The sequence below is a fragment of the Pundamilia nyererei genome, unplaced genomic scaffold (genome assembly GCF_000239375.1).
Source record: "Pundamilia nyererei isolate P.nyererei 1_Seehausen unplaced genomic scaffold, PunNye1.0 scaffold00021, whole genome shotgun sequence".
NCBI classification, from domain to species: Eukaryota; Metazoa; Chordata; class Actinopteri; order Cichliformes; family Cichlidae; genus Pundamilia; species Pundamilia nyererei.
In genome coordinates, this window is record NW_005187422.1 from 3954066 (window position 1) to 3965668 (window position 11603).

Below are 11603 nucleotides of genomic sequence, written 5' to 3' on the forward strand. Positions count from 1 at the left end.
TTTCAGCAACATTAAATTTAAAAACTGAACATTTGAGTTAAAATATATATTTATAAGAATTTCAATAAATGACAAATTAAAAAAGCATGAACATTTTTTTTGTATCGAAAAAATATCGAACCGTGACACCAAAGTATCGAACCGAACTGAACCGTGAATTTTGTGTATCGTTGCACCCCTAATATATACATATTTTTAGATATTCATATAGATTTTACTTTGATAAAAATCTTCAGCCTTTTTTCTAACATTACTCCTCGATACCTTAATTTCGTGTTAAGACAGTCTCTTGCTAAGATCACTTAGAAGGATGCTTAGCCAGCAGCATGTATACAGAGGGCATTTTGCTTCTTTTCAAAACATTGACTTGAAGTTAATTTGAAGTGTGAATCCATCAAAGCAAGGTGTTAGTAGTTATAGCAGCATTACAGTACAATAGTAGTAACACAGCTTTATATACAATGCATAAGTCAAATATAAGCACAGGAGCAGAATAGATGTTTGTGTTTTGCTAGGAGATGTAAATGTAAAGTAAAAGTACACTATAACTACTTAAGTTTAAGCAGTAAAGAAACCTATGGAAACACAAGCAATCTGTGGGAGCCAAGATTCTGACTGGGTTGGAGGTATGCAAACACTTAATGTCATTGGCAAATCGATTGATAACTTTTATGCCATGTGTTTGTTTTTCCACAGACTTCTGGTTAATATTCTGTCTCTCTCCAATAAAATGAGACTACTACAAAAATTAAGACTCTTTTCTTTAGAAGTGAATTTGTAATTCAGCAGAGGATCAAATAATTTTCTCCCCCTACTGTATCTGTGGGCAATTTAGCAAACTTCCAAAAAAAAGAGATTTTTCTTCTCTGTTAGATAATGGTTAAAAATGACTACTCGAGTAAGTGCAGAGGTGTATTTCTTTGGTTTCTTTCTGAAAGAGAGTCCATGGGACTCACAAAGAATTCATTATGTGGGTTTTATGAGTATTTTCCACAAGCTGCACTCCTCTGCCAGAAGTTAGGGTTTTCCCTGCTGCCAAATCAGACCTTGAGTTCTGGATACACACCATATTTTCTCTCACTCTGTCCAATGTCTTGGTTTAGCTATTGTCATAGCTATCCTGAAGCCTGCTATTAAAATGAATATCAATGGCACAGTCATAAAGAAATAAATAAAATGACACTATTAACAGTTAACCTTCTGCAGCAATTCTGACCCTTCAATTTTCTAAGGTGACATGGGAATACATGGGGTATGCTAATGTCCTTTAACTTTCTTGGACTGCCATCAGGCAAATTAGAAGAACGTGTCTTCAATTGTTTATTGATCTATGTATTTTTGATCTCCTTGATGTGTCACAGCATGAGCTGGTATCAGTTATAATTAGCTCCGGACCTCTCGATCTGCATCTCAGATTTCTTATTCAGTTCAAACTGATCTCTCTTTGGATTGTTTGGTGGCAACTTCTTCATCTCTGACAGTTGGTGAGTGGATAGAGCTGTGTTGGGAGAAATAAAATGTCAAATCATTTGCCAACAAAACTAGCCAATTAGATTCATGAAAATGAGCATCGGCAAAATGCTTTGATGAGATTATCAGGCTTCTGGCACATTGTCTAGGGTTGTGGGTAGAGTTTGTTTTAGGTCATTTGCAAATGCAAAAAATGTAAAAATAAAATAGTTTGTCAAAATGCATTCAGGAAATTTCCCTGCAATTGTAATATACCCTAGTTTTCCAGTCGTTTCCTCACATGGGTTGCCAGTGACATGATTGATTTTAAGAGATTAACACAGTGCTAGTTATTGGATAACTCACAAAAATAAATAAATATCAATATTTAAAATCATCCACTAACTGGAAGGTTGGAAGATTAGTGATAACTGGATGCTCCAGTCTCTGTGCCAAAGTATGCTTGGGCCAGCTACTGAACCTGAAGTTGCTCACAGTTGCAGTTCAGATAGAAAGCAGCTGAATGAGGCATGTTAAAAAGTGCTTTAAGCACTCAACTAGAGTAGAAAAGCATTACATAAGAATCAGTACATGACTCCAACCCTAACACTTTGCTATTAAAATACTATATAAAAAATGTATTTTTGGTGGCGCAGTGATTAGCACTGTAGCACCCCCCCCCCCCAAAAAAAAAAAAAAAAAAAACCCCAAAACAAACAAACCAACAACTCTATTCTCAAAAGTTTCAACAATCAGGAAACAAAGAACGACTCCATAAGATTTTGAGTTTTGAGCTAGTGTTGGGAGTTGTCACCAGGGATGACACAGTGGAAATGCAACACTTGTGTGACACTTCTCCTTGAGAAAAGATCTATCCCTCCAAATCCAAAAGGACCTGGTTGCAGCCACTGTGAAGCTCCACAGTAGGCAGAAACACGTTACCTCCACAGTATGGTTAGGATTCCATGTTGGGTTTTTGGCCTTTTTATGACTTTATTTGAAAGGGTACAGTGAACACATGCGGCCATGGGTCGGATTTGAACCGGCCGCTCTCAGCCATGCAGCATATTGGGCATCTATATGAATGACTCTGTCCCAGCCTTTATGATCCACTTGCACAGTTTCCACTGAATCTATGCAGGTCACGTGTTTCCACTTGCTGTCGAGGTCACGTGTTTCTGCTTACTGTGGAGCTCCACAGTGGCTGCAGCCAGACCCTTCTCTCCAAATCTAGTAAAACAAACAAAACATTTTCTCATGTCCGACTCCTTTGAGACTAACATAAAATACAAAGCTCAGATTAAAAGAAAAGAGTGAAAAGCTCTTGTTTGGGGAGTAAATATTTGCATTCCAGCTGCTAGATCTGAAAAATAATCATCAAATATATTCATTACTTTCACTCCACTGCAAATTTAATAACAGAGACAACAGACACTGCAGCTTTACTATCATCCATCTGCTGTTAAAATTTTGAATGTACAGCCTGAACACCTTCACTCCCACCTCTGTTCCACTCTGCTGCGTAGTTAAAACCTAGCTCATATAGCTTCTAAGAGTGGAGTGGCAGGTCTATTGGTAATTTGCTAACCTCTGTGGTCAATGGACAAAAAGTAATTTTCCTGTCAGCGGAGTGAATCTGAACCACCACTTTGGAGTCATCAGTATGGTGTCCTACCGTTTCATCAAAGCGCCACTGCAGCTAACGCAGCCACAGGCAGGATCTTGCAATAAGACACTGCCGACAGTTTTTAAGTCCCACAGTGGAGACGTGAAGTGGAACAGTACAGCTGACAGTCATCTCTCAGGAGCTGGTGATGATTTCTGTAAGCCACCACACACAAAGACCCCCTGTTCCCCTCAATATCCCACACTGTCTTCTGCTAAAGTGTGGCTACTGCTTACAGCTGAGGTAATTCCATTTTCCTGGAATGAGGTTCTGTTAGTGCACTGAAGGCTGTTACAAAGCTTCAATATCCTTCCCAAGCATAAGCTCATGAGAGTTTATGCTTGACCCGATAAAGAGAGAGGCTTTACTCTGTCAACAATTCAGTCCTGTAAGTCTTTGCCTTTTTATAGGCTGATGAAATCCTTTTCCACTTTCACCATACCTGCAGCTTCACAGAACTGTGATATCAGAAACATGTCTGGATGGCCAACTGCGTAATGTATCAAGCCTATTCCAAACTTTAATGTATCCAGAATGGGGCCAGTAACATATAAAAACATAACCCATGAGCTGTGACTGTATGCTTCATCAGGTGTTAGCAATCCTTTCCAACAGAAGTGAGAATGGTTCCCTGCTCCAGCACAATATCTAATACTATAAAGTTTAAAGATTTTCATCCTAACTCTCATGTACAGTATTAGAGGCTCTAACAGGCTCTCCTCCACACGGTCCTCATTTAGAAAGTGCTTCACAAACCCCAACATTACAGCTAACATGAGGATTTTCCTGTCAGTGCAGCTAGCCAAACTACTAAGAACCACTTAGTGAAAGTAGGCAGCATATCCACGGTTTGAACATAAAACTCATGGTATATCAGCCAGGGCCAGCACAAAAGTGACCCCCTGAGACTGATTCTCCTGAATTAGTGGTTCTGTTTATAGCTAGCTAACATAAACTAATGTAAGTCTATTGATGACAACCATCCAACCAACCTGGTGACAAAACATTCCTTACTGACAGAAGATGACATTGAACATGTTTTTAAAACCTTAACTTTAAGCACTTATTTCTTAAATTCAGCTTCACAGTTATAGGTGTCACTAGAGGTCCAGTGGAGTCACACAACACTTGTCAAAGTAGCCATGCTCATAATTTTAAGCCCTACTGGTATCCAGTTGAGTTATTTAAGAATAATCCTACACAGCTGTTATTAAGAGGGGGAAAAAACTATACACAGTCTTCTGTAGCAGGTTATAAACATGATTCTTAATATTGTTAATTTAAACATTTTAACATTGCTATTGGAGCCAGTCTCAAGTGCAACTGCAGATTTTAACACTTATTTTAACACTTTTTCAGCAGAGGTCGTCACTTGAATCAAAATAAATCGGACAGACGTAAGGAAAAAAACACCTCCCTAATTAGCTTAAGTTGGTACAGTCCATATAGCTGTGTTTCATCACAGAAACTTTACTTCAAGAGGGTAAACAAGCACACAGCAGCTGGTGAAAGACAATCACAAGTCCTCTAATTTTTAATCAATGTGATGTTGTCAGCCTATAACCACAGAAAAAAGCCACTTACATCAAGTAGTGTGTTATTTATGTTGGCCTCAAATGTCATATGAAGCATAACCTAAATTAGCAGTATAATAACGCCCATAACCCATTTTATTCTCTAAGCAGTCTAAGTGCAAAGACAAACTCTAAGCCTGTCTAAGCAAAATCTAGTGTCATTCCTTTGATGCATTTACCTATAAATTGCTTAATTTCTACGTTGATGCAGAGCGATTTACAGATGGTCCTGCAACAACCACATTAAACAAAATTCTTTCTTAGGTTTTTGAGCAAAGGGCTGAGGGCTGATGTTGAATACAGACTTTAAGAATCATTCTTATATTTTCTAAAATATTTTGCTCTTGCTGATGCAGCAAACTGACGGTGCTTCTGAAAAGGATGTGAGATCACTATTCTCATTTTCCACCACATTACCACAAAACCCAAAATAGAACACAAACACACAAAACCAATTTCAAGGTCAGGAAATGTCCAAACAGTCAGAGTGGTTCTTTTGCAGTGGTTCTCAGAATGCAACTGATAATCGGATGCAGTGAGTCCCGTGTTGCCTGCTGCACTGTTTGTGCATTTGGACGTCCAAGGTGCTGTTTGGAGCAAACCTACTTCTATGTCAGCCTTTTTTTTTCTCCTGTCTCAGAAACTATTACATCTGCTTTGCTTCAAACTTGGCACATGTATTGCAGGACAGACAAATAAGTGTAGTGTTCAATTTGATGTAATTTAAATGAGTGGTTCTCATATTTCAGTTAAAGGTTTTACCAGTGTTTCCCCTAAAGTGACTGCTGGCTGGTCAACCCTGTGTGTAGGGTAAAGGACCTAACCTTACCCTAACCATGAAAAATGAATGTCTAACCCTAAATCTAACCATAACCTAATTGTAACCCTGTCACTAAAGCCACATTTCGAGTCTCAAAAATGCCTTCAAACTTGTGGGGACCAGGATTTTGTAAAAAATAAACAGCATACTTCAGTGGCAACAGAGTAACAGAGTACTTTTCACTCATCGTGTTCATATTTATATAGTGCATGTCATGCTGTAGTTTCTGTTTTCTCCCGTTTGTTGGCCATTGTTTCTCTATGCTTCTCTTCACTTTGGCCTCACGTTTCAACAGTTTGTACTGCCAGAAAATTATCAGGAAATTTTGAGTTTTTTCACACCGTTTTCCTTCTTTCGTTCTTTTTTCCCCCGCAGTGCTCCCAAGTTATTTACTCTGCAGATGCCAACAATCATCTCGGGGTATTGAAAATTAAATTAAAAAGTACAAAGTAAATAGCAGTCTCATACTGTAACAGTGACCCAGTAAACACTGCTGCTTACGTCCATTGTAGTCACTAGGGCTGGGCGATATGGCCTAAAATCCATATCGCGATATAATTTGAAGCACGTGCGGTAACGATATATATCACGATATATTCTTTTCTTCTGTATAACGTATTTTCCACACTATAAGGCACATATAAAGTCCTTTAATTTTCTCAAAAATCGAGAGTGTTCTGGTTGTGCTTACTGACCTCGAACCGATTTGGGCGTGCAGAAATCTGTTAAAAAATGTTTTAGTACAACTTTGGTAAGCCGCACTGCTTGATGGATTGTCAGAGCATTACGGCCGAAATTCTTTAATCTTTAATAAAATCATCAGCGTTGCTGCTTTACCAGGTGTAACGATTAAGTTTAACATCCAGGCATCCATGAAAACAGAATTTATTAAATTTAACGAAGTTACAAGTTAACGGGAAGTTAGCTCGCTAGTTTCCACCTAAACATGACATACCATGTTCTGACTGAGAGATTTTTGAAACTAATTAAAACGTTTTTGGCTTTCCCCTTATTTCAAAAGTGCTTCATCTCTTTGCTATGACTGTCGCCCGGCATAATTTGCAGATGATAATGGTTGTAGCCGCTGTGATGCTTTTGACCAAAACAGGCGCAGCTTGATGACATCATCAACATGCACTATCACGATAGAGCGGTATAGTCAAAATCTCTACCGTTGGCCAAATTTATATCGTTTATATCGCCCACCCCTAGTAGTCACAGTAGCACTATTAAATCAGACAAATGGTATGTATATGTATATGTATATATGTACACACAATAATAGGGGGATAGGGTTTACAAAAAAAAACTATATGCAATTAAAGATTTCAGCGGTACTATAGTACAATAGTAACTGGCTGATGCGTTGACAAACTGGTGCATCTACAACTTTCCATTTATATCCCAGGTAACTCCAGTTCTATCTGCCATCAGAACTACAGGCACATATTACAGAGTCACAGCCCCATCCAGCCAGAGCATCTATAGCTGTGATGAAAGTGTTGTGCTGCCCTGTGATTAACTTGGAACGTTGTCTGATTCCTCCGTCTCTTAGGGACAGGCCTTCAATTCATCCCCACACAGACACGCTGCTTTCTTTCAGGACACTGTGGAGTTCCAGAAGCACCGAGAGCCATTACCATCACTAGCAGTATGCCAGTTAATAATGAGTTGTCTTGGGGAAAAAACATTGGTGTTTTTGCAGGCTGAAAGGGATTTGGACATGCAGTTCTCAGTGTTCATTGTGTTCATTCAGTGCAACGTTCGTGGCAACAGCTGTGTGCAGATCAACAATAGGTAATATATAATATAATATATCGAGTGCTGGAGAGAGTATGACCGTGCAGCGTTTAAAGCGTGGAAGTACTGACCTTACTTTGAGTTTGATTCCGTAAAAAGTGACAAAAACAGTGTCTGCTGTTCACTACGTGGTAAGAAAAAAAACCCTAAACCTCCGAGCAAGCACCGAGTACGCTGCAACGATAGTGTAAAATTCACAGAGAAACTGCCTTCCACTGACATAACGGCTGCAACAGACCTGTACCAGGGCAAACCTCCGCCTGCCCCACTCCTGATAAACAGGTGAAAATAGAGCAACAAGACCGCTGAGTCTTTGATTTTACTTATTTTCTGCTGTGTTTTACTTGCATCTATTTGAAAGAGTGCATATAATTTAATGTTTGCTTGATGCATAAAGCTAAAAGATTAAAACTAATGAAACAAGTTTTAAATAGAGACTTTTTCATTTGATTACATTTTATATGATGGATTATGCAGAAAAGGTAGAATTGGGATGAAAGATCTATTGCTTTATCACCTATTTAGGGTGTAAATCATGTTTTTAAAAGTAACTAAGTAACTAATTACTTTTGTATATAAGTCATCAGTAAAGTAATGGGATTACTTTTTGGGAAGTAATCAGTAATTACTTTCTGATTACTTTTTTCAAGTAACTTGACCAACACTGCTAATGACACACCCCAGTCCATTTTGGCCTGTCTAGAACACCTACATGTAAAACCTTAACAGATTATTTAAAAACATAACCATGAGCTGGGGTTACCTTGTGGATGCCAAGAAGTTACGATCATTGTACTGTTGATGTTGAAACTACGTTATCCAAATCAACATCTAACATCAGCTGAAAGCAGAGCCTTGTCATTGACATTTTTATAGCTAGGCACATCCTATGATGAAAATCTTACCAGCATAATATTAGCTAGGATTTTAGAATGAGATGGTCAGTCATATACAGCCGTTCATGTGTGTGAACCTAATATATTCCAGCCAGGACAGCTGCAGTCAAAGGAACACTCACATAGCCACAGAAACAGCATGAAAGAAGGAGCTGGGGTGGAGGTGGTTTACAAAGCATTTTGCAGATATGCAGTAACTGCAGCCATGCTAAAGCAGCCTAAAGAGCATGAAGGGAATCAGGTGAAGTGGACTGGCATTAAAATCAGTGAATCTGTTAGGACTAGCGTAACTTGAGTTGATATCTATCTAGTTTATACAATTCTCCTCTTAAACCAGTCAGAGTTTGCAAAGTCCTTGATACGAAACGTAAATGTGTTTTTTTAAGTACAAAACAAAACAGTCCTGGAGGAATAAATCTATCGATGGAAAAGAAGAATCAGAGAGAAAACGCAGCAGGGAGCACTATGATATCACTGCTTCCCCGAGGATAGCAGTATAGTTATATGGGTAGGGTAGTGCTGATAAGTGAGAGTGCACAGCAGCAGACGTCTAGAAGGGCATAAGAAAAGAATGACAGCGTATGTACAGCGAGCCGGGCACCACATACCTGACGCATCTCTGACTTTCACTTTCAGATCTGCAAATGACAAAAATATCAATCAGGAAAAACAATGAACTAAAAGTGGAATAGCGACATACTCAAAAAAATAAAAGAAAAAATGGTTGCATTTGTTTTGCAGCTTGCAAAGACTGATAATAGCAACTTCATCTGAAGCCAAAAACCAAGATAATGCACTTCTGACCAGGTCAAAATGAACAATGAAAGTTCATAAAGGGAAAGCAGCCATATTTGGCTGGATTTCTGTATCATACATATCTGAAGGCAGTTCAGTGAAACATTTTGGTGTCAATTAAAAAAGTAAAACTGCCTTCTTTGCTTTTTCCAGACCAGCAGGTCTAGGACAGTTAAATCCCACAGGCCAGAAAAACAAGAACACCAACCATGTCTTCTACATCCAGTCTGATTTTGTAGCTTTGCTTAATACTTATTTACAAGCAGTGTAAATTATGCATGAGGTTTACTTTAGCTGTACCTCAGCACTGTCAAAATATTCTTCTGATACCTCAGAGCTGCTTTAGCTGAGATCAAACCACAAACATTGCAGGGAACTTGTTTTTCCTTGGCTCAACATTTTACTCTAATCATAGTCTGACTCAGAGGATTTTTATGTGAAATTAATAAGAGCTGGCAGATGCCTTTTTCTGCATTTTTGTCTCAGTGCAGCTGATGGTCAGAAATGGGCACGTAAACTAAAGCTTAAAGCACGCAGGAAATTACAAGCAAAATGACCTAAATTATAAAGGAACATGACATATTTGGTTTTTTGACCTTGGCCAGATGTGCGGGTAGGCATGTGTGTAATGACAGATGCCAGCATGACTTTTGCTCCCCACAGATTCCAAAGGATGTTATGTCAGAGCCGGTGGTCACATAAAGGGACAGATCCTTTCAAAGACAGAGGAGGAAAATTCCATCGTTAAAAAGGCTCTGAAAGGATGAGGGTGTCGTTAACGTCCATCAGTCTCACTCTGGAAAATTCTATTTCACCGCTTTTGGACCAGTTGAGGGAGCATAAGACCAGCCAGACGTATGTGGCTTGAAGGACTCCTTCATTATACGCAGGTTGTCTTTCTCAGCACATCTTGCTAATAGGGCTCTTGTCTTCTTCACTCTCCCTTCAGTAGAAAAACTGTCAGCCTTTTTGGTTCCTGGTGCTCAATACTCAGCTAATGAGTGTGATCTGTATTGAATTCCACTGTAGTGAATTCCACTCTATAGAGATAGGTGAAACAAATGCTGGCAGAGGTGGTAGTGCTTTGACACCTTCATCCATGCCATGTTTTTCCCCGAGACAAAGTCACTGAAGCGTAGCAAATCCTTTACTAATGGCATAATGGTACGCTGCCTGTACAAAGCTGCTTTGATGAGACACTTCTGAACTTTAGATGTTCTACTTTGTCACTACTGTTTTCAGATGACATGGAGAGCGAGTGCAGCAAGGGGAGTGTCGGAAGGAGGCTGGGAGTGGGGACGATAGGAGGGGAACAGAAAGAACAAAGTAAGCGAGAACTGATGATGTGCCCAAAGGAAATCATGATCTGTCAGTGTGAGACCAACAAAAAGATTCACCTGTCCTCTGTCAAAAGCAAAATCAACGGCAAATTGTAAACAAGGCAACTGCAGCAGGGAGACCTCCGACTGCAAGTGTGGGTCCCCTGTTTGCTGTGGGGAAACGTGACACTCCCCCTTAAACTAACTGGTAACTGGCAAGGATGAGATAGAAGAAGGCAGATAAAACCCACTTAATGATCTCATCTAAGGATGCCAGATAGCCAAGCTTTTCTTAGAATTTGCATCCAATACCAGACAGAAGAGCAGGCTTTCATGTCTTCCAAACTGCTCTTCGTTCAGAGCCTTTTATCTTAGCCTAATTTAACAATTGTGAGTTGTTGGTGTGCGGAGAAACAATTTTGCATTCAGTGTTCTCATAAAAGCCTTAATTTTTATGCATTTACTAATACTAGGAACAAAATACATGGGGTTTATAAATGGGTATTATTTTAGCCAAATCTTCATTTTACAGTTTATAGCTTTACATTTTCATATTTGTAGCCTTTTCTCTCTTTGTTTGTTTCTTCACTTTTTCTCAGTGCAATTATATTTAAATCCAGTTCCCCATCTCTCTGCCTCTCTGTGGACCTGGCCTGTACCATTGCACTTACAACCCTCTCCTTTCACATAATTGCATGACTGTAGTCTGTCTTTGCTTGTGATTTGCCACATGTTGTGCCCATCAAAATAAAGTCCTGGCCCTGCCTGCATGGACTGAGAACGAGTGACTGAAGATTCTGCTCTTCCGTCTCATTCACTACAAAGAACCAGCTCTCCGATTTGGCTCATTCACAAATGGCACATAGCTGTTAAATGTAACATCATTAGCCAAATTCAAAACACATATAGTTAGGTTCATGTGAATGACTTGGAAGTAAGGACCCAGAATGCAGACAGAGAGGACGGTGGAGTTGATCAAAAGGCGAGTCCTTCATTTGATTTTTGTCTGATATACAAAATCAAACAGAAAAAAAACAAGTCCAAGAGAAGAGCAACTAAAAACTGTGGCTAGGACACACTAGGACACAGAGAACCTGAACTCAAACAGGGACTGAAACAGTAACTTAACAGTGTGAAGTTAACAGTATGCTCTGACAAGAGCAGGAAGGAAGAAAGCACTATACATACAGGGAGTGCAGAATTATTAGGCAAGTTGTATTTTTGAGGAATAATGTTATTATTGAACAACAACCATGTTCTCAATGAACCCAAAAAACTCATTAA

The 11603-nt window shown here is 39.2% G+C and overlaps 1 protein-coding gene across 5 annotated transcripts in view; it reads right to left on the reverse strand.

Moving 5' to 3' along the window:
* iqsec1b (IQ motif and Sec7 domain ArfGEF 1b) overlaps nt 1-11603 on the reverse strand; it is a 234192-nt gene that overhangs the window by 162984 nt on the left and 59605 nt on the right. For 3 of the 5 annotated variants that reach the window (XM_005726692.2, XM_005726694.2, XM_005726700.2), the window contains exon 2: nt 8814-8843. The exons of the other annotated variants lie outside the window; for them this stretch is intronic. In XM_005726692.2, coding sequence (XP_005726749.1) covers nt 8814-8843 — 30 coding nt within the window. The remainder of the gene's footprint in view (nt 1-8813; nt 8844-11603) is intronic. 5 annotated transcript variants of the gene reach the window in all.